This window comes from Manacus vitellinus, unplaced genomic scaffold (genome assembly GCF_001715985.3).
Source record: "Manacus vitellinus isolate BGI_N305 unplaced genomic scaffold, ASM171598v3 scaffold_36_pilon, whole genome shotgun sequence".
NCBI lineage: Eukaryota > Metazoa > Chordata > Aves > Passeriformes > Pipridae > Manacus > Manacus vitellinus.
In genome coordinates this window covers 1,483,228-1,507,524 of record NW_021940508.1, presented here as the reverse complement: position 1 = coordinate 1,507,524, position 24,297 = coordinate 1,483,228, and the positions used below count along the sequence as shown (strand labels likewise).

The window sequence follows — 24,297 nt, the reverse complement described above, 5'->3', positions numbered from 1 at the left end:
TTTTCTAACACTATCTCTGTAAAAGCATAGCAGTGCTGTTAGCCTATTATGGTTTTGTAAAGGAACAGAATTATGAAGGAATTTTGACTCACCTATGCACACTTAGAAAGTCTATGGTAGCAGAGGAAATACTTGTATTTATTATTATTCATCCAGTTTGTTAATCATGAGGTTATTTTTCCTGGCTTCATAAAATTATTCAAAAGTTGTGCAAGACACAGCTAATTCTTATGCAGCATATTTTTAAGTGTTTCACTGTTTAGTTATGATAAGCTGTTAACCAACGCTTTTCATTTTTCTTATGACATTTCATGTCTAATTTTAAAGCATAAGCCTAACTGAAAAATATATAAGCCAAAACCCAGTATATTTCTCTAGATAAAGTCTATGCAAAAATAAACCAGTAGTATTTTATCAATGCAGAGTATGTTTAAGATCAGTGTTCTGTTCATCTTAGACCTACTTTGCACTGTAAAAACAGTAATAAGCTTCATGTAACCACACTGCTTTCCTCTTCGTTGTGATGCTTTCTCCCTTTTCACATCTGTCCTATTATCATATTTTCAATTATAATATCTATTTAAGATATAAGTATACATACATACATATAAGTATGTAAAGGGGATAGCACTATAGCACATTAATCTTACACAATTCTAAGCGATTAGTAAAATCGCTATTTTTATCCATAATAGCCACACAGTGCTATAAGAGCAGTATTTTACTGCTTTTCATGATACACAATAGAAAAACCTACTGAAAACAATATCAGGAACATCTTGCTGAAATTTAGCAGGCACAAACAGTATCAGAACAGCATGTAATCTATTTTGTTCCAAAAAATAGACACATTAGGTTGCAATGTGATTCTAATAACTAATAAGCTAAATATTTTCCATTGACATAAAAGCCTGTAAAATAAATTAGTAATAAATTGTGTGTGTAACTAGAGATTACCAGCTCAGTTCCTAACTTCAGCACTGAAGTGGGTAACTTAGTGGAAAGGGACAAGCTTCTTTTCTGTACTATAGAACTTCCCTTGAAAGGAGCAAGGGCTTTAAATGGTCACTCCTGCTTCAGTTTAAGGTTGTTCTAGAGGTTGCTGATCCCATATGTAATTTTAGAAGACTTAGGAAACAGCATCTGCAGTAGAGCAATCTACTTGGGCAGCTGCTTATGTTCCTTTGCTTGTCTGGTTTCACTCTGGGTCATTATTATGAGCCATTACTCCAGACACAATCTTCCTGTCCTCGCCCTTTACCTGAGTCCTTGAGTACATATCCTGTGCTGAGTCAATTTGAGCATGATGTTCCTCTTCAGAGCTTGAGTCAGGGGAATCCACCTTAAACTGAAGCCAAAGGATTTCATCTCACCTGGCACCGAGAGCCTGGAGTTAGGGTCATACTCATCTAATGAATTCCACATAGTCTAATTGGTTAAATTTTGAATTGACCTATGGCATAGATGATGAACCATTCGAAAATAAAAGCAGAGAAGATATTCAGAATGTACTGCTGTTAACTGTACCACTTAAAAGGAATAAAAGGGGATTTGTGTACTTTTAAAGAAAATCACAATATTCTGCACAGCATTTTCTTTTTCCTGTAAAATTACTCCATGTGCTTTATTGATTAAAAAAATTAAAGAGTCTCCTGTGTAGTTTGCTTGCTTTTCATTGATATAAGAATAATGTAAAGGCATCTCTGTATCTAGAAGCAAATTCATCTACCTGTCAATAGAAAGGCATTGTAGAAACAAGCATTCTTGCACAGCATAACATCAAGGAAAGCTTGAATGTGGTCAGGCTGTCAGAAATACATTGTCATTAGATGTATAGAGTTTGTACCCACGTTTGAAAGCTTTTTATAGGATTATGTGACTTCTTGACACAGAGTTGTTTCCATGACACTAAATAAAAGTTGAAGACACTTGCATTCTTCTAAGCATTCTTCCTGTCCAACAATTCTTCTGAACAGATTATTTCTGTGACCCAAATAGTCTGTGGTCTTGCATAATTGTAAATGATTCATCTCAATTTCCTTAAACCTAGTAAACATTTGTATCAAAACTTCCTAGAAGACAAAGATTACACTTTTTATATTACAGTTAACGCTTAGAATATATTACAAAACGTGTTGTAACTATTATCAGAGACTACTTTGATGGTGAATCATAGTTTTCTAATAGCAACATCCTGTCTAGTCATGGGGGAGTGCTTACCAAATATCCTACTCTGTATACATCTGATCATTAAGAGTTTGCTGGACATTTGCCATAGGAGCGTTTTAATGAAAATCAGGGGGAAAAAAAACTTCTATTTTTGTTTGTTTTAAATTGCTTTTCAATGAAATTAATGAATAACTAGCATCACTTTCTCAGAGCAAGAAGTGTAATATTATGTGTGATTTGTACTGGACTGGATTATAATTCATTGCATTTATCAGAAGCAGCCCTTAACACTAACAGTTCAGAGATAATAGCGTGTCATGCCATGGGTGTGCCTTGAGCCCTGTAAGAATGAAGGGTCATAAAGATTAAAGCTCTGATGAAGTTTTAGTAACAACTGGCTGATACCACAGTTTAGACATCATACATGGATTCTGTTTAAATAAGTGGATAATAAAATAAGCTATCCTTAAAGAAATTACGTTTTAATTGCAAAGACTGAGGCCTGACACCCCAGAGATATTGGACTTCATCTATTCACTCAAGAAAAAAAAAGGTGAGTAAAAGACCTTCAGGCAGATTTTTCTTCTGAGTAGCACAGTGAGTGTGGTGGGTCTGGCTGAGCTGGAATTTATTTCCCCATAGTAGCTCTCACAGTGCTGTGCTCTGCACTGGTAGCTAGGGGAGTGTTGATAACACATCCATGTTTTGGCTACTGCTGAGCCCAGCACTGTAACATTCAATGGCAGGCGAGCTCCTGGGAGGGGACACAAGTAGGCCAGCTGACCCACACTGACCAAGGGGATGTTCCATACCATATGATGTCAACCCAGATATAAAAGCTGAGGCAAGGAGCAGGACCGGAGGAACTCATTGTCTCTGCTGGCTGCCTGCTGACAACCGCTATGTGTGCTGGAGCCCAGCGTCTCAGAGAAATGGCCAACCATCGCCGCTTATGGGACGTAGAGATTAACTGCTGGCTCCTGCTTTGTGTGCACGCAGCTGCTTTTGCTTTCTCCTTCTTGCATCAATATAAACTGCCTTATCACAACCCACAATTTGTGTTGTTTCCTTTTCCCACCTTACTCTCTCCCCTGTCCGACTGGGAAGGGGAGGGATAGAGCAGCTGAGTGGGCACCTGGCGTTCAGCCAAGGTGAACCCACCACAGTGGGGCATGGAGATACTTTACTGCCTTTCCTCTCTTTGTGCCCTTCTTCTTTTCTCAGTTTCTGAGTATTCTCAGAAAGGACAGACATTCCTCAAGGGCTCACTGAATGTTGCATCTCCTGGGGATTTTCAAAGAAATGGGGGAGGGAGCAGAAGTATTCAAAGTGAATTGCACTTTTTGATTAGCAGGTCAGTTGTCTTGGCACACTTTGTCCATCCCCTTCACACACTCATTGTTCACTTTCAGCTGGGGTGATATCACACTTCTCAGTTGTGGTTCAGCTTGATTTGGTACTGGAAGTTAATATTTATTACAAAGCTTCATATATCTGGTTCAGTATTACATATGGTCCTTAAGGTTTGTTCATATGATGGGTGTCATCGTTTTTCCTCACAGGGTAAAGGTCATTATTCTCCCTCCTAGGGAAACTTTCTGTAGTGAAAGCTTCTTCATATCATTTTCCATTACAACATCTTTACACCTTATCGTAAGATGAAAAACAGAGGATCTCCTCAGTTTTCCCTGAAAAGCATTTGTAGTTTTGCAGTTCTGTGACAGTAGACATACTCTGAGAAAATGAAATTATTTTCTTTCCTTCTAGGGAACACACACACACACACACAGAGAAACCTTCCTGAGTATTTTCGTCTCATGGCCCAAACTAATAGCCATTCACAGCACACTTTCTTGTTTTCCAGCTCTTAAAATCTCACTGACACGAGCCTATTACTCTGGCTTCAGCCATTTTACACTGTGCTAAAACAGATGCTATTGCATCTCAAAACTTCTAGGGTTCAGCTAAAATTTCCCATGACCCTCTTAGTTTGGAAAAAAAAAATGGTTCTGGTGGTATTGGTGTTGAAGGTTTTGAGACTCTCAGGAACTTCAGAAACAACTGAATTGCTTTTTGCTGTTTATATGAGGGATCTGCCAAAATCAACTCGGAGTCTCTGGCTCCTTTACGTCACGGATTTCCAGTATTTGGAAAATTGCTATAGCTCTCAGTAAGAATATTAGAGAGCAATATATGCCTTATAGGATACTGCTACAACATGTTTAATAGAATCATAAAATCATTAAGGTTGGAAAAGACCTCCACGATCATCGAGTCCCACCTTTGACAGAACGCCACTGTATCAACTAAACCATAGCCCTGAGAGCCACATCCAGCCATTTCTTGAACACCTCCAGGAATGGTGACTCCACCACTTCCCTGGGCTGCCAATTCCAATGCTTAAGCAACCTTTCTGCGAAAAAATACTTCCTAATGACTAACATGAATCTCCCCTGGTGAAGCTTGAGGCTATATCCTCTTGTCCTGTTGCTTGTTACTTGGGAAAAGACACTAACCCCCACCTTTCAGGTAGTTGTAGAGAGTAATAAGGTCTCCCCTGAGCCTCGTCTGCTCCAGCTCCGTTAGCTGCTTCACACATGACTTATCCTCCAGACCCTTCCCCAGCTTTGTTGCCCTTCTCTGGACTCACTCTAGGACCTCAATGTTTTTATTGTAGTGAAGGGCCCAAAACTGAACACAGGATTTGAGGCGAGGCCTCCCCAGTGCCCAGTACAGAGGGACAGTCACTGCCCTGGTCCTGCTGGCCACGCTATGGCTGATACAGGCCAGGTTGCCATTGGCCTTCTTGGCCACCCGGACACCCTGCTGGCTCATGTTCAGCCCCTGTCTACCAGCACCCCCAGGTTCTCTTCCACTGCACAGCTTTCCAGCCTCTCTTTCCCTGGCCTGTAGCACTGCCTGGGGTTATTGTGACCCAGGGGAAGGACTCAGCACCATGCTGAGTTGGAAGGGACTCACAAAGATCATCAAGTCCAACCCTTAGCCCTGCACAGGACCATCCCCAAGAGTCACACCATGTGCCTGACAATATCATCCAAACACTTCTTGAACTCCGGTGGGCTTGGTGCTGTGAACGCTTTCCTGGGGAGCCTGTTTCAGTACCCAACCACCCTCTGGGTGAGGAGCCTTTTTCTAATATCCAGCCTAAACCTCCCCTGACACAACTTCAGACCATTCCCTCAGGTGCTGTCCCTGGTCATCACAGAGATCACTGCTGCCCTCCTCTTCCTCTCACAAAGAAGTTGTAGACTGAAATGAGGTCTCCTCTCAGTCTTCTCCAGGCTGAACAGACCAAGTGACCTCAGCCACACCTCATACAGCGTCCCCTCAAGGCCCTTCACCATCTTTGTTGCCCTCGTTTGGCTGCCCCAGCGCAGAGCAGAGCAGGACAATCCCCTCCCTCGAACAGCTGGCAATGCTGTGCCTGATGCCCCCCTGGACACGGTTGGCCCTCCTGGCTGCCAGGGCACTGCTGACTCATATTCAATTTCCATCGATCAGGACCCCCAGGTCCCTTTCCATGGCACTGCTTTCCAGCATTTCATTCCCCAGTCTGTAGGTACATCCAGCACTGCCTCATCCCAGCTGCAGAATCCAGCACTTCCCCTGTTGAACTTCATATAGTTGGTGATTGTCCAGCCCTCTAATTTGTCAAGGTCTCTCTTCAGGGCCTCCCTGCCTTTGAGAGAGTCAACAGTTCCTCCCACTTTTGTGTTGTCTGGAAACCTTAGTCCCATGTCCGAGTCATTTATGAAGATGCTGAAGAGCACTAGGTCTAACATGGAGGCCTGCAGAATCACCTTGTCTGATAAATATTTTCAAGATACCAAATATTTTTAGGAGTTCATGTGGTTACTGGAGCTGTATCAAGGTTAATACTTTGGTAATTAGGCTAAACTTCCTGGGTTAGCACATCAACTGCTTTAGAGACCCTGAAATTACATAAGCTGAATTAGCAAACTCCCCTATATGGCCTTATTTTTGAGGATCACAGGTGAACGGAACACTTCCTCACTGGCTTCATTACATCCCATTAATATAATTTTGCCATTATAGGCCTAAGTTTTCCTCACCTAAAAAAATTACTGGTAAAAATATGTGTATATATTCTGTGCTAGGTAGGACACAGTTCAGTCAAAACAGCAAGAAATAAGTAAATGTGTGCCAGTATATCCAGAGTAGGAAGTGGTGCTGTGCATCAAGAGCAAGACTTGAGAGTAAGCTGAGGATATGATGCCTGCACTATACAAGAATCCTGTCTTCAAAATCAATTTCATATTTATTTCTCAGACGACAGACTCACGTTAAAGAATATGAATATTATTTCTGCTGGACTGCTCTTCAGATCAGAACACTGGCGTACTTGTTTTTGCCTGTAGTGAAAAGGAGCATTGAGCTACTTATGGCTGCTGGGTTTTCTCCCTAAGATTTTGACTTCTTTAATCCTGTTTAGTCACTCCAAAGTTCATATTCCTTGGTTAAGAGACCAAATGCATGCTGACCCCGTAGGACTTTCAAACATTTTACCATGGTCTGTGTTGAGTCTTTGTCATCTCTATTAGCCCCATTCTGCTAATTTTAAAAATTTTTTGTGTAAAGCAGGTTACTTGGTTTAAATTTTGAACTCTGGGATGGCTTACTCTTTATCACCATGTAAGAAAATCAGCTTCCCAAAGTGGATTTGAATAATTCTTGGAGAGTTTCAGATTTGCAGGGAGGTAAGGAAGCAACACTATGTATTTTAAACCAAACTGCGGGTTTTTTCTGTGTTTGCAACCCATTTGCAACTTCCTTTGTGTATGCTTCTGGGTGGGTGAATTTTCAGCCACACTGACCCTACTACTTTACTTAATTAGCCTTAGTATTGAAGCCTTTCCCCACCTTATTTTCATCTCAACTTTTCTGGTTTTTCTGTAGCATTTGGAGATGATTGAACCAAAGTCACACAAAGTATTAAAAATTTTTGGTTTGGACAGTAGCATAGCAAAGTGCTGTTTTGTCCTCTACTCTTTGCTTATATGATTCTTAAAATGTCATTTACGTATTTTTTGTCTTTTCCATTATAATTTCAAAACTGACTTATTACTAATGTCTAATCTACATCTTTACAGATAATTTTAACATTTCCTTTTTAGATTTGATTTATTTTTAGCAGCTTACTCTTTTTCCTTTCAGTGCAGCCCTTAATGTAATATTTTTGTTACAGACATCGTGTGTCTGCCAAAAATAATAACTGATACTCAGTAGTCCTTCCCCCTAACATCTTCAGAGAAATTACACCAAAGAGTGATCTGGACCCATGGACCTTGTCCTTTTTGTGTAAATGATGTCCCCATTTAAGACTCCCTCCCAGAAATACATTAACAGAGAACTCCTAAGTTTGGCATACCACAGTAACTCTGATTCTGTGGTCAGCCCTTGCAAATGACAGATGTGGAAATACCTGAATGTTTTTCTGAGAACGCTGGCATTAATTGTGCAATTTTTTGTCACCTTAGAAAGCTAGGATAGCACTCATAGATTGTAAAAGTTGAGAGTAAAGTTTATTATTAACGATGTGTTCACCAAAATATCTTTTAAGAAAAAGTACTTGTTCAGTATCTTCACTTAATAACTATTATTTTTTCTTGAAAATGTAAAAACTATGGTGATCTTTACATAGTGGAACTGATCAAGCAACTTGCTTCTCACAGTCCTTACTCCGAATAAGAAAGTTTGTTTGGCCCTTGCCAACAAAATGGTTTGTTCTAATGTGGAAGTAATCCGTATTTGCATAGAAGCAAGCCTGAAACTTTGCAAACCAGCTCAGGCAGATATGGTGGTTTTGGCAAGTGTCCCTGTGATCACTGACAAGCAAACACAATGAGGTGCTATAAAACATCATTAAACTACAAACATATGTAGAGAAAAGGGTGTATATCCGAACCCATTTTATAGTGCAGAGATAAAGAGCACTAACCAAACTATTCTCTGAGTAATTTCATTATCATTGTACGTGAACAATAATAAAGAATGAGTTTTGTGTAATATATGTATATTTCTGAAGTGAGTCAAAAAGGTGAAATATTGCACAATACAGAAACTCTTGTTTTCTATAATACGCAAAGTACAGTTCAGGATTATATAAGAGGATTGTTATCAAATGCTTTATAATAATTTAAAACAAAAGTATTCACCTAAGGTAATATTGTTAAAGAATACAATAACTGTCACAGTACTTATTCTCCCAAGCCCTATTCTTTGTAAATACAAAAAATATTGGTCTGACAAACAACAGCCTAAGAGACAACCTTTGCGTGTGAGAAATTATTCTTCAACATTGTGTCTGGATGAGAAAGAAACTTTCATATCCTTAGGGTATATTTATAATTAGAATGATGTAACTGAATCAAAGATATTGTTTCTTATGAAACTGAGACCTATTAGTCTGTGGAGGTTATTTTAGGGTGGGGGAGAGGGGGATTCTAGCTTTATTTCATTATTAAGAAACAATTTTTCTCTATCCTGGGGATTTTTGTTTGTTTGTTTGCTTTTATTGTCCTTTCATTAGCACCCATTAATTAGTATTCTTCTTCTTCCTTGTGGAAGTATAGATTTTCCTCCATGGCCCCGAGTGGCACACACAAGCATACACTCACTGCAGATGGGAAGAGGAGCACCTAGGGCTGCTCTTCCTATCACTATTTGCTTACTGGTCACTAGATCACACTTGGTACTAAAGCTGATGTTTCTGCCTTCAATAGCTGCACCTTGAAGTGCCTTCGGGGCTTCTGTGACACCACACAAAGGAGGCACAGGGACTGTTCTAAGAACCTCATAAGTCATTCCTGGCAATGACTGACCAAAGGCTCCGGAGTTCAGAAGAGACAGTGTCTCGGGAATTGCTCACAGTGAGTCCTTGTACGGGGTTACGCATTAGGATGGGTAACACACCTGTGTGTCCTAAAAAGTAAATTCATGAAAAAAATCAATGTAAGTTATAAAAAGACAGGTCTCTGATGCAATACTATCAAGTGGATTATAATATCCTGGTGGAGTTTCCTTTAACCACATGATGTCCATATAAAATGTTGACAGGCTTCTTCATTTTAACTTAGAGCTCAGTTTCAGAATGTTAAAAAGAAATAAGAAGCTGAGAGAACACATGTGCTCCTGAAACAATAGCTACAGTGTGTGTCACACCTAAAGGACCATGACCTAGATCCTGAAAAGGGTAAAGAAAGGAAGCATTTCTATTTCGGTATTCCAGGCAAACTGTCTTTTTCATTACACAGTGTTAATGCCAAGAACTTCAAATTATTCAGCAGAATTCATCACACAATGGAATACATCCCATATGAAAAGGTAGTGCCATAGATTTTGATATTTACCAGAACTGTGGGATGGACAAAAAGAATGTTTCTGAAATACTCTGATATACAGTATTCAAACAGTGATGACAAGGTTAAGTAGGCTGAGAGCTGCACAGCACTTTGCATTTCTGTCTGATTCTTAGCAAGTCAAAATCCTCACCTCCCTATTTTTACTGGCTTTGATTCACATTGTCTCCCTGGATATTGGCCTGGCACCTAAGCCAACGCAGGCAGCTATTTTGCATCATCACCATCACTGCTAACTTCAGATGAGCTGTGTGGCAAGGCTCCTGGATCCTGTTGCACTCCTGGGGAAATATGCTGCAGGAATTTCATTTGAAGGACAAGATACAGACTCAGGGTCATTAAATGTGGAATGTAATACTTGAGGAAGACAGTCACTCTACCCTGTTAAATAAATACAAGTTTTACGACTATTCTACACGTGTCTGACTCCAAAACTCATAACAGGGACCCCCACCGCTCCAAAGCGATGTTGTCTCAGAGTACCCAGGGTCGGGGGGGGGGGGGTGTCTCGGTCCCGGAGCCCTCCTTCCAGCGCAGCGTCGAGGAAAGAGCAGGCAGCCTCGGGCAGCGCCAGGCGGGGCAACCGCGGGAGTCTCTTCTAGGGAATGAAACTGGGGGAGTACCGAGGGAAGCAACTCGTCTGCAGAACCCGCAAGGGACCTCCGGCCAGCGCAGCGGGTGCGGGGCGAGCGGGCAGGGGACGGGGGGAGCAGCCTCCGGCCCCTCCTCGCCTGCGAAGTGCAGGGCGCGTGGAGGAGGAGGAGGAGGAGGAGGAGAAGCAGCAGGAGGAGGAGGAGTATTTCGGGGCGGCTTGGAGCAGGTGGCGCTCAGTGGCGTGCTTGGAAGGGGCCAGTCCGGGACTGGCACTGGCCCGGCCTCGCACCGCACCGCGACATGGGCTCTGCGAGGGCGGCGCTGCCGCTGCTGCTCCTCGCGCTGGGTAGGTCTGTGTGTGTGTCTCCCCGCTCTGGGAAGGAAGGACGGAAGGCAGGCAGGCAGGCAGGAGGGAAAGTCTTCCCGCGGGCGAGAGGCGCCAGCCGCGCCCGGCACGGAGCGGGGGGGGCTCCGGCTGCGGCCTGCGCCTCGAGAAATGGCGGGGCCGGGAGGGAGCACGGGCTGGGGGCGCCTGGTGCGAGCGCCCCTGCGGTCCTTGGGCGAAGGCCGTGTGGGGTTGTGGCTGTGGCTGGGTGTGAGTGCGATGCACTGGCGGCGTTTTTAAAGCAGGTTAAACTCCCGGAGTGGCGTGGAGTTCACCTTCCCGTAAATGGAGTGTGTGTGTGCTGGAGCGTGCGTGTGCCGGAGGGAACGGGAACAGTCTGATTTGTGAATTTACGGTATATGGTGATTATACCTTTTTAAACGCGAAGACGATGATCTCGTTGTGAATGCTATTCCTAATTCGCAAGAGTCCTCTAGGTCTGTTACCACCCCTGTCGGGCAGATGTCGCTCCTTGGAAAAGGGCAGGGAAACTTGAACCATCTCCTCCTGCTCTTGACTTAATTATCATTACATATATTTTCCTGGGAACTATAAGTCATCATAATCACTTGCCATTAGCAAATTCCTAGGCACTTTCAGAGTTTTAATATTGCTATATACTCTCACAAACCCTTAATTAGCAAGTCACCGAAGAGGCAGCATGAAAATGAGTTTTCACTGATGAGGTGTTCAAACTTGTTCTTTCAGTAACTATAGAAACCTCTGCAGTGGAATGTGTGGCTGCAGGGTGTGAAATAAAAACGAAAAATATTAACCTGTGATGAGATATACACTGCACAAACAATATGGTAATTTTTAAAAAAAAAAAAAATTCTGAAAAGTACCAATTGGCAAAATTCACTCTGCACTTTTACCTCATCTATTCTTTATTCTCCTGATTATGCCCACTGCTCACCAGGACCATTAACATTCCCTGTAATGTAAAAATGGGGTCGGGTCATAGGACTTGCAAAGGTTTGTAGAGTGGTGCTGAAAGCAGAAGGTAAGGACTAATTGTAAGAGGAGGATTCTCCTGGCATTGAGACTGACAGAGGGGGCATAGGTATATTTTGTTCAGGCCCTATCCATGATTTATCTTAATTTATACATCTGAAAGCTGTCATAATTTTGATTTCAGGTGTGTCATGACGTTTGATGTCAGTGAATACAATTACTGAGTTAATACTTACTCGGCCCTTTTTGATCTTGTAGAAGTAAGTTTCAGGATGGGAGCATTTTCCCAGGGTGTTTTTGGAGTCCTACTTATGGTGGTACTGTTGCAGATACCCCATAATAATTTTCAAATTGATTGAATCAGTTATATTAATTGGATCACATGAGGTGCTTCGTTGTGTCTCCAAATTCAAGTAAAATTAAGGTGATGGTTAGTAAAGTAGTGGGTTACTCTTTGTTGATGTGTACTTTTGTGTCTGTAAAGTCATTAAGACTTTTTAGATGCTAGAAGAAGAAGAGATATGCAATAGAACCACTGTTTTGATGATATGACTTTGCTACTAACCATATTAATTGTTGACCAGAAGGTGTATACCATACAGAAGTAGATTATGTTGAGAGGAGTAAGTGAAGTATTTAATAGGATGACCTATGCAACAAAGCCTGAAGCTTTCTGTTGTTACACACTGCTTGTAGGTTTGCCAGGTCTAGTTCTTTAAATTTACCTTTTAAGCATCCAGCTTTTTTCCTTACCCTGTTCTTGAAAGTCAGAGCCAAAACAGCCCAGCTGTCTCCAAGAGTGAAGCCAGTGGAAAATACAGTAGCTTTCTTGGGCTCAATTCTGGTAACATTTTCTTTGGAAAGCTCTAGTGCCTTCATGCTTCAGAGGAGATACTTGAAATTTGGCAGGAAGGTGGTATTTGCATTGTCTACCTAAATTTGGCCAAGCAACAAGTCTTTGGAAAACTGCATTTTTCTCGAAAGAAATGTATGTTTATCAACTTGATTCTAACAAAAATTGTGTTAGAATGCTTGTTATGCACCTTGGTCAGATATTTCTGTGTGAGATCTTAGGTATACACCTGCAAACACAATAATTTTCTCTCTTGTCTTTTCATGTTATTTGTTATTTTTACAGCAGTCTCCATTGTTGTTTGAGTCACTTTGCTTTCCAGTTTGCTTATGGATCCGCTGACTGTCTGTACTGTATGATCTTAACTGTTTCCTGGGCTTTGGATGAAACAACTTGTTTTGCTTTTCAAGAAAATAATGCACTTCAGTGTCAATTATCAAGTGATAGTGTTGGAGGACCATACCTAGTGGAGGAAGTAAAATTTAGGGTGGCCTCACCTGTACTATCTCAGCAGTCCTTCACATTGAAGCCTATCATGCACCTTTCTCCAGCAACCCAGGACATCAATGATACAACTGTAACACACTCTTAACATCTCCACACTGTGAAGTACACATCCCTTGAACTCTAATTCTGAAGTGAAAAATTGCAGCTGAATAAGGGTTATGCCTTTTGGGCCACAGGTTGTACCACTTGAGGGCTATGAATTCCCTCTGTAGGACGCAGGCAGCCTGAAGGACAAAACAGACCTTTTTAGCAATGGGCTGTAAAGCTGTATAGAGGGATAGAAAACCCTTCTATCAAACTCTTTTTCTTCAGTTCTGGGATGAAAGTTGTGATGATATTTAATATGCAAAAGTTAGGAAGTGCCTGAAGTAAGTTAGACACCTGTATTTGTCTCCCAACATATCTATGCATCATGCTGTCACTGCCTATGGACAGAGGAAGATAGTATGAGCAGAGAAGGAGCTGGAACTCCAGCCTTGCTTAGTTTTGAAATTAGACAGTTGTCTAATGAATGAGAATGAAAGGTAGGATGAAGAGAAATAAATATTTTTTTTCTTGCAAAAATGGATTCTTTCTCTTCTTTTTTTTTTTTTTCCACAAAAGCTGAATACAATTTCAGACGAGTCATTTAAATCAAATCTTTGACATGTGGTTGGAGCTTTTGTGTTCCTCTCTTCTTTCTCTTTGCTCAGCCAGGGGTTCTCAAAACTGAAGCTGCGTTTTCACGATCTGGTTAAGCTGACCTGAATGTGGAGCTGACGCTGCAAGGTCATTTCATCCACTCCTGATTGCATGTTCCCACCAGTTTCTCTGTGCTATCACTGTGGCTTGGTCTGGGGAAGAGGTCAGGCACTCATTTGCCTGAATAATTTTTTTCCCCTCTTTGAGCTAGGTCAGTTTTGGAGATGAGCTAAACTGATCCTGCTCCCTTGAACAATTTCTTTGTTAGTGCTGGCATAGGGGACAGTCAGAACTCCTGGCCAGAGGAGGGAGGAAAGCTGGAAAAGTCCCTTTCACTGAATGCTGTCACATCCACTGGCTTGAGCTGGTTGTGGAAGTGCATCTTGATGTGCAAAACTGAAGTGTATTCACAGCTGTGACTGAAGTAAATAGAAATTGTATTTTGAATGTGCTAAATATTCTGAAAAAAAATAGGTTTTAGCTGTATCACTAGATATCCAAAAGTGCTTAGTACTTTTCTTTTTTTTCAAATGGGGCTAAAGATGATCTCTCATTTCACTTGAGTGTTGAAATATAAATTTTCTGTCACCTTTAAATACTTCAATGCTTATAGTCAAGATATGTAGAGATAATCCATAAGGAAGCTGCAAATTCAGTAGGTTAAATTGTATATATAAAAAGTCCATGGCAATGTACAGAGCAGCACGGACCAAACTGATAACTGAATAGCAAACAAAAATTGCACATTTGGTGCAATAAATGAAGCTAGAATTTGGGGTGAAAATGCACGCACACCAACTTAAAGCTTTACAACCTATCTTGATTTTGCCTTTTTCCCTCTTTGTGATCATCTTTTGATACCTTGCTGTTTTATTATCAAATTTGTGAGTAATGTTAATGTTAAAAATCATTCTATAATCTGGAGATGGTTTGAAAGCAGTACCCAAATGTGAACTCTTCTTAAAATAAAACTACCTCTAGTTTGTCTTTCTTTGGGAGGTAGTAGGTAGCAGGTAGTAGGAGCATTACTACGTATTATTTTTGAAGTTTTGCCTTTCACAGCATTGCACACTGGAGCAAGGCTTAATTTGTATTGCATTACAGGACTTGTATTTTGTACAAATTATTTTAGAAAGCATACAGGGTATTACCATCACACACCTAAACACATTAACAGTTAATATTCATTTGTGCATAATTTGGGCAAAGTCAACACGAGGCCCTACCAAGAAGTTTAACTGTGTGCTGCCTCACTCTGGAACAATTTATGAATTGTTCTTTGCTTTTTTGGTTCAGTGACACAAAACTTTCATTTAAGAAGTTAAAGAAGTAAAAGTACTGCTACTCTTTGTTTTTATTGTGCTTCCTACCCACTATATAAATATTATTCGTTGTGGTCTTTCTTCACTATTGTTAATTTTGAATGAATGGAAGTGGGTTTTGCATGTAGTTCATGCAGTGTATTTTCATGAGGGATAATAACTGGAACTGACAGTGTAATGACTTAATGTCTAAACGCTAAGGGTGAAAAAAGTACTTTCCTTTGGGATTAATGCAGGTAAAAGGGAAGTTTCTATATCTTCTGACAAGTAAAGCAAGTCATTTTCCCCAGCAGAAATCTTGGGCCGTCTGTATCCAGTGTTGTTATTTTCATTTAAAGGTTTCCTTTGTTAGGCTCTGTGCAGGCCAGTTCCCATTTCCATGGTGACCACACTGAAATGCAGACAGGACACAGGCTGGATTCTCATAGGCGTAGCCATGCACTTGCATACCAACACGTTATCTGCTTGGCTTAGAACATTTCCATTAGCAGTTTTAATGTTTAGGGCTTCTTTTTCACATAGTGATCACTGGCCCTACACTCTGATTACTACACAGTGTTAGGATTTCAGACCCTATGAAGTGAGAGAGTTGATAAGCTTAATTTTTGTGTAAATAATTTGGCTGTACTGTTCCAGTTGAAATTAGTGAAGCATATCAGAGAACTGCCTGAGCCTTAGTTTTACAAACCTTTATGTGAAAGACTGACACATATCTGTTCCAAATAGCTATAGAAACATATGCCTTGTCAAGGCACTGATAAAAGGATAATAAAAGTAAGCGAATGTGAGTTACACAGGATAAATGAGACCTTCTATCTGTATTAGCTGAGTGTGAGTATGTATCCTTGTGAAGCAATATGCAATAATGTTCTTCCTGCTCATGCTGCACTCATTTTCTGGAGGTGGAGAACACTGAAGGCATGTAGTGGAGTCAGCATAAGCATTTACATCACTTCCAAATCAGGCTGTAATTTGTGAATTATGAAATAAACTCAGTATTCTGAGTGCTAGTGATTGTTATTTGAACAATTTGAACTTTGAATTAGTCCCGTATTAGCATTTCAGGAGTTTCAAAGCACTAAATTTTATTTTCTCCTGGAGATTTGTATGCTCTAAAAATATAATAAGACTTCCATATTATTCAGGACTTAAAAGAGTAATTATACAGGCAAAGAAGTAAGATAACACAGACTCTTTGAATGCAGGATAAGCAAAGACATTTTGTGTGCAGCTGAATGGCATCTGCATGCTTGAATGTCACACATGATGAATGTCATGGATTCTTTTGTCCCTTTCAAATTGCTGTTAGACAGGGTGAAGGGCTTGAAGTTATGCACAACCCTAATGGGACTCTTGGCTTATTCCTGATTTATTTTGCCCTTTGCAACCTGCTTCCAAGTTTATCATTCTTCCCTTGTTTCATACAGTTGTTTACCTTTTTCCTTTTTTTTTTTTGGTCACATGAATCTCCTTGGATAATATGGTTGGTTATTAATAAAGAACAGACAGTAAATAAATCTTGAGGAAAATTACTGTGAACAGCACACTTCTGAGATGGAGTGTATCCGAAGTAGAAATATCTAAGGAAATAATGGAGTTTGAGGATGTGGGGGTGGGGGGGTGATGAAAGACTGAATTAGGTTTTTGCCTGCCAGTTAATCTATCTGCCTGGCTGGCTATCTGTCTCAAACATAAGTGACCCTTAAACCAGAGAGCTGGCTGTGGTTGATGCTGTGTTAAGACTACAGCACAAAGCTGTGTGTAATGATAAGGCTGTGGATGACCAGGCTGCTTGACCCACTGGATTACCCAATAAATAATGACCTCAGCTGACTGCCAGATCAGTCTTTTTACCTGATTGAGGGATAGCTGATCTGTGCTAGACTCACGAGTTTAATGCAGCTATGGATGCTATTATGAGAAGTTATCAGCCCAGCCCTTTTGGGGATATGCCTGTATTGTACTCTATGCTGCCCACAGGTAAACTGGCTGGATTAGCTGTCAGTGTGTCTAACTTTTCCACATGCACAGAAATCACTTCTCATAACTTCTCAGTTTCTTTGACTGTTGCTTTTAAGTTTCCCTTCAGCTAGTGTGAAAGCACACTACATAAGAAATTCTACTTCATTACGAATTTGCTAAAAGAACAAAACAGTAAATTACTTAATTTCAGGCCTAAATTTATTCTTGGCTGGTCCTGTTCTCTTAGTTAGGTAAATGTCTACATAGGTGTTGAAGTCAAGGAACCTGTGTCAAGAGTTTGTGTCCTGGTTTCTTAACAGCAACATTACAATAAGGAGAGTAAAACATTGAAGAATCCCCTTGAGGCACCTGTCCAAAGCAGAAGGAAGTGCAGCATTTTGTCCTGGGGCAACGAGTGCATCCTAGATAGTCACGAAATATCACTGCAGAGGAGGGTGTGTGACTCAAATGTCCCTGTACCTGTATCCTTATTTGAATTTTCTGTTTGAGGCGAGTGTTAATTGCTAACTGAAAAAATGACACAGTATTTTATTAAATAGCTTTTCAGTAATTCTACTTTCTTAACTGTAAACTCCAGTAAGACGATGAGAGCAGTGCTCTAATAATGAAGGTGAGAACAATTTAATCTGGTATTGCTACTGTGTAGTATAAAATTCAGTTGTCTTTATTTGCAGTACTTTAGATGCACATAGAACCAAATGGGTTTATAGATATTAACTCAGATTTAGCTGAAATTCCTTAAATGAGAATTTAGCTAACCTTTCCAAAGTGGAAAAAATATAAGTGATCTGACTCTTCATCTAACTATGCTGACCAGATAGAGTTCTGTTTAAACATGCCTGGAATACATATAGGCCAAATATAGAATAGCAGAAATGACTGAGAATGAACTCTTTTATTAAGATTGGCAAAACAATAAACAGAGAAAAAATCCAGCAACCCTACTTGCTTAGGAGTCCTTCAGTAGCTCTGCTAATAATAGTTACCCATTTAACTCTAGCCAAATATCCTTTTGTTTCACTGTCTCTTTTTTTTGTTTGTTTTGTTTTTGTTTTCTTGTCCAAACTGCCCAAAGCGAGTTCATCATATTAAACAGTTAAAAAGTACTTGAGTCTCTGGAGTTGTCTTTCTGAGAAGCTGACAGCTACAATAGACTTTGGTTCTGTGAAGACAAAAAGCAACTGTTCTGCTTTTGTGGAAGAAAGTATTATCTCCAGAAAAGTCTTCTTGAATGTTCGTGGGTCTTTCTCTCTGGCCCCAAAATGTACAATGGCTACATTTTATTAAAAAAAAGAAGATAGCTTCTGTCTGAAGTTACTCTGGCTAGAGGTAGCCTGTTACCTCTGGCTAGAGGTAACCTGACCACTGGCATCTAGATAGGCCAGAGTGTGGTGTGCAGGCCAAGGGCAGGGAGTTGGATGCTGCAACCCCAGTTCACCTGAAACATGGTCCCAGAGTGCAGAGTTAGATGCCTTGGGCTCGTCAGGGACATTTAGGTGCCTTTAAAGTGCACAAAAAGTGTTTGTTTGCATATCAGGAAGGCTCCTGCAGTTAAGCAGTGAATCAAGGGTGTTTGAACTCCATCCTTCTCAAGGATCTGTGTGAGGTGCCTCCTTTCCCTGAGGTCAGGGATGGGGAAGAATTTTGGGAGAGAGATGTCCAGTTTAGCTTTTTTTCCAAGAAGTAGCTGCTTGAGAAGTAATGGTAATAGTCACCTGGGAAGTGTGGGCTTAGTTATGTCATGAGGCATCTCTGTTATTCACATCATGGTGATGTAGATTCACCTCTCAAAGTTTTCCAGAAGTGTCTTTGCTACCAGGCAATAAAGCAGTCTGACAAGCATCCTTCTGATATTGAAACTAGGTCTCAGCTCATCCCAGGAAGCATATCCATGTTTTCAGGCAGACAGGCAAAGACACATCTTGCCTGTGGCCTAATGTCTCGAGCACTTATCTGGGAGTAGAGGAGTACTGAGTTGGCTCTTTTGGACTGACTGCCCATTTAATTCACATTTGGTGAATTGGTAGTGCATAAAAAGAAATTACTTAGCTATTTAGTTAAATAATTTAGTTGTTTCAAGTAGAAATAATTGAATTGAGAAGCATTCATTGCCTTTTGCCATTATATCAGAATGGGTTAACAGTAGGGTAGGATATCTTGCTCTGGGAGAGGGCTGCTTCTATATCTGATTCATATTCTAAACCTTTGTGCAACTTTGTGCTATGAAACCTAGGTGACAGGTAATTTTAAGTTCATTCTGGCCTAGGCAGCTCCTGAAGTATGGGCTTCCTGGATTGTTTTCCTGACTTTAATGAACCCAAATTCTGTCAAGTCATATGGTGCTACAACTGATCATTTCAGTGTGCATTAAGGTAGAATTTCAGGTGAGCGATTGGCACCACCTACCTAACATTCAGGATGCCCAGCCATGAGCTCCCATTACAATCAGAGGAGAGAAGCTGTCATTAATGCTGATACAGAACAAAAGTTCTGATAATTATAGCTCTTCCAAGTATTGTATTATATATCCTGTGGTGCTTTGGAGGTTTTCTTGTTGCAGGAAGCTGATGTGGCAAACATTTTACAGCTGAGGCTGTTCTTATTTCTGCAGCTCTCTGTGTACAGTGCAGAAAACTGAGCTCCCAACTATTTTCAGAAGCTGTGAGGGAGAAATGGAGTCTTAAACATGGTATCCTAAAAATGGCGTAATGGCAGGGTCATGGGTCACTCTGGAACTGCTGCAGTCCTCATGCTATAGGCTGCCACACTGGAGTGACAGAGGGATCAATGGTGATGATGAATCTCTCAGCTTTTTTCTAATTTAGCCTTTCAGATCATGTTTAACAGTGATATAACATGAAATAATACACAATATAATATATTACAGTACGCTGAAATTTTCATGCAGTGTGAGTGTGATACGGAGAGGGAAGTACATGATACCTGTGGTTGCTTTCCTATCTTCCTGATACTTGTGCGAAAACATGCCTTTTTATCTGTATGCAAACATGTTTTCATAGCAAATGTGGCAAATAGGGTATACAGATAGCAGACACATTGTTTTCTCTGTGATGACATGCATTTCCTCTCTTACATTTGTAATGTGGCTCATTCTTCTCTGACTATATTTGGAAATATTCCTGGTTTAAAAAAGAGACAGCACAACCACTGTTAATGTAAATATGAGGGAAGAGAATTTTCTGGAATGAAATGCCACTTGAGAAGTAATTTTTTTATCATAGGGAAGCATGCAAAGTTTTTTGTGTTTATCATCATTACATGTGAAGCCATTGACTTAACTGCATATATAATATGCATGTGTGGACAGCTTGCTAGCCTCACATACTTTTAATCTCTTTGTGGTATTGTTGAGAACAAATTGTGGTTCTCTTAAGGACAGAGCTGAACAATCCTGTTTATACTATGATAAAAGGAAAATTGCATGTCCTATTTAAAAGGTGCAGGTGAATTTTCTCTGAAATAAAATTTTTCCCATTGATAACATGAGCGGAAACATGCCAGGATAATAAATTTGAGTAGGTTTGAATACTTGCTGGCTTTATTAAAAACTCATAGGAAGTTGTCAGACCTGCAGGAACTGCTCCTGAGCTTTTACTTGGAATCAGTCCTTGTGTAGTAGGTTGCCTAGATTTCTTAACTCTAGGCTAAGAGGAGTTTATACCTCTCCTCACAAAGCCAAGAAGGGCAATATCTGGGCCACAAATAGGGAGCTATCAGGAGAAAGATAAGTCTTGCAGAGTAAGTAACAAAGTTATAGGTAAATTTAATTAGATATCTTACTCCGCAGCAGTATCAGAAGAATAAAATGGGCAGCATCTAGTTGTGTTATCCCAGTCTTTCCAACTTTTCAGTCACAATTCGTGTGTTGTATCGTGTTTGTGTTGCTTTTATAGCAGGTTATTGATAACTCCTCAGTGCAGCTTCTTGCATTATGAACTGTTGTAATTGAAAGGCAGTGACTCAGGCTTTTACACACTCGGAGCTTTCAGACTGGAAGCTGACCTGTTTCCAGGAAGAAGCAGTCAGCCAACTAAGCCAAGAACACTTGTTGGAAAGGAGGAGAGGAAGAGGAATAGCAGAGAGGTTTGTTCCTAAATGAGGCATTGTTTTTCCTGTCTTCTCAGTACTGGGTTTTGTTATTTTGTTTGTGGGTTTTGGGGTTTTTTTGGTCTATAATTTATTTCTACTCTAAATGCTATAATTTCTGTTAATTATTAAGTAATTTGAGATATTGAAGCTGTTGTGAAGAAAACGTTGGTCTCAAGATAAAAGAAAATAAAACAAATAGATGAAGTAGTAAAATGAAGACTTGGTTTTTTCAGGCTTCTGTAATAGTTCATAATAATGAAATAACGACAATGAAATTGAAGTGAGGATTATAAAGTATTATTATAAAGGATTATTCAGTACAAAAAGTACAGTGTCTTGCCAGTCATATTCTTTGCTCCTTTTGATTCCTGTCAGAGGTTTACATTGTCTGTATTTAGAAGGTTGTTCTCGATAAGAAATCTGTTCAGTTTTAAATAAAAACAGATTAACTGTGATTATAAAACTGCTGTTTTAATACACCAGCTGAAGGTATCTAGATGCCATTGTGAGTGTCTGCTGATATGGTTGTGCATACCAAAGAAAAAAATTATTACAAAAAATAGAGAAGTAAATATAAAGGAGAAAACTAATGAGAAAATATTTTGTTACATTGTCTGTACTGGGTAAAGGTTAATACATCTTTCCAGATTGAATTATAAGTGGTCTTTTATTTTTCCTGTTGGGTTGGATTCCACCTAACCATGACTGAGTATACTAAACATAGATGAAAAAGATTTTTTATGTTTATGTGCATTTGCAGAAAAGTCCCAAAAAATGCAACCAATACAGAATTGCTTGTTTTACATGAGAACTTGATGTCCTTACCTGTACATGCACACAATTCACATCCCAATACAGTAAAGCAGATTACACTGAAGACTACTACAGTAACAAAGGAAAAAAAAGAGTTATTTCTTTTTTTTGTGCAGATTTTACTCATTGCAGTGAAAATTGTTCAGTGGCTTCTGAAAGCCACAGTGAAGAACATCCTTATTGCAAAAATAGATTAAAGTAACTGCATGCTGCTTGTTTTGTTCTTTATGTATTCACAGTCTTGTCAATAAAGCATTCAAAACACAGTGTATTATGAATGCTGTTCAAATTATGGATAGGTCTTTCTGTAAGAATACTTGACTAATTCTGGTTGGATTATTGCTCTGATAACATAGGTTCTGAATAGTAAGGGAGTAACTTCACTCTTGCATCAAAATGTTGTTGCTGTTTAGTAAAAAACAGCAAAGTAAGACTAAATATCTTTAATATGAAGCAAATACTACTTGACTGCCCTCTTTCATAACTCCAGTACTTTTCCTTTCTGCCTTCATTCCACCTTCTGACTAATATTTCAAGGACAGTAGGTCATTATAATGTGAAGGGTATCTGTAGGTGTCTGTACTGCCTTACTAACTTTGGAACCTGTGAGCCAATTTCAGCAAACTTTTGCAAAGGGATGAAAAAATTAACCAGCTGGGCATCGGAGTGAGACAAAAGTGCTTTTAAAAGTTCCCTGACAACTAAGGAGATTCAGTGTGACCTTGCACAATAGAAAATACCAGAAAATCTACCCCAAAGAGAGCCCTTAGAAATATTTCAGTCATGGAAAAATCTTGAACTAGAGTGTCCATCCATTGTGAGATGAAGTCAGTGGAAAACAAGAGCTACGAGTTCTATCATCCCTCCCACCCGTTTCTTTTCTCTGCCCTCAGCAGGGTCTGACAGGCTTCAGAGCCCTGATGATGTGTGTTCTTTGGAGGTAGAAATCTTTGAGACTAAGGGGAAACTTTTCTTAGTGGAATTTGTAGTGGCTCTCTTAGAGCAGTATAACATAAGGGGCAAAGTAAAGCCATCTTGAATGAATAGATACTTTAAAAAATGCTAGACTGAGCAATTAAGTCACTGTTGTCTGTACACATCTTACTGGCTGCCAGTCTAAGAAACTACTTCAGGAAACAGTGGGGTTTTCTTGACTTTTTATTTTTCATGGATTAAAAAACCCATGCAAAAATTCATGTACTACTGTCATGGTTTCAACATAATGCTGGGTCATGTCCTTCCTTTTCTTTATTGACTACATGCTTATCCCCTTCCACCCCTAAATCCTTCAGCATGCCTATGACTTTCACTTTGGGTTTCTCAGGGTCTGCTGTCCTGTTGGAGGTGGCACAAGGGCCAGTGGTTGTAGCTGTGGCTGTGCTACGGAGCAGAGGGAGCTGCCAGCAGTGCTCTCATGGCATCATTACTGGCATGAATGGTCATGCAAAAAAGACAAGTTATCACTTTGCTGGGTTATATAACAAACATTTTTCTGTGTTATAGCTAATAGTTGTTTAAAGAAGTGAATACCATACTGTTTAATGAAAAAAAGGTGATGAAGTTTCCAACTGACAAGGTTAATACTAGATAAATTTATAACTAATACTTAATGTGTGGTGAATCCTTGTAGACTCAGCAGTCAAAGTCCATTGTCTCTTCTTTTTTCTTGATACTTTGATTGCTAGACCTGTTTGATGCAAGCTGTAAATAGCAACAGCAGTGAAAGCCTCTGTTTGACTGGATGTTTTAATGAGAGGTGAGACTTGGCATAACTGAGTAACTGAGTCTGTATGATTATGGTGTTCTGTGATATATTGCTATCTTAAACTGGAATTGCAAACTACCTTTGCAACGTAGTAAAAAGTGATTTAGGCTAAAAACAAAATGGCACATTTATTATGACACTTACCAAATACAGGCTAATAATATGTTCAGTATATTTTACTAGAATTTTATAAACTTATTTCACTAACCAAACAATCAAACACCTAAAAATGTGATTTCATATTTTCTCACCCAGCTGAAAATCTTTTTTTTTTTTAATATACTGGTTAATCTGAATAAGGGATTTCAATCCTAGAGGTATTATAATGATGGCATTAAGCAGTTGGTTACCAGACATACGTTTTCTGCTTGGTCACTTTAAGCCGTGACTTTTGCTTACAAAATCAAAACAATTATGAACTGGGTGTACTTAATATGAGCTTTTACTTCAATAAAACTTGCTTCAGCTTGTACTACAAACAGAATAAAGCAAACAGAAGGCATTAGAGTTATCATTAGACTTGTCATGTATAGTTACAGAAGAATTCCCACATGCTGAGGTTTAAAGATGCCCAGTCATAACGTGTATTACTTTTCATCCTGCTAGGAGCAAGAACATCCTGGTGCAGAAGTATAAAACCAGCAATACTCCTACACTGCAGCTGCTGTGGCTTACACTGCAATAATGCATTTGCTGAATACGGGAACTCCCAGGGAAAAAATGCTATGCCAAGAGATCCTGGAGTTTATTAGAAAGCTTAC

At 39.8% G+C, this 24,297-nt stretch overlaps 1 protein-coding gene across 1 annotated transcript in view; it reads left to right on the top strand.

Moving 5' to 3' along the window:
* The first annotated feature begins 10,366 nt into the window (after positions 1-10,366).
* Positions 10,367-24,297, top strand: part of ITGA2 (integrin subunit alpha 2) — a 69,156-nt gene continuing 55,225 nt past the window's right edge. Inside the window, exon 1 of the mRNA XM_029961515.1 lies at positions 10,367-10,509. Within this exon, the coding sequence (XP_029817375.1) occupies positions 10,464-10,509 (46 nt within the window). The 5' untranslated portion in view covers positions 10,367-10,463. The remainder of the gene's footprint in view (positions 10,510-24,297) is intronic.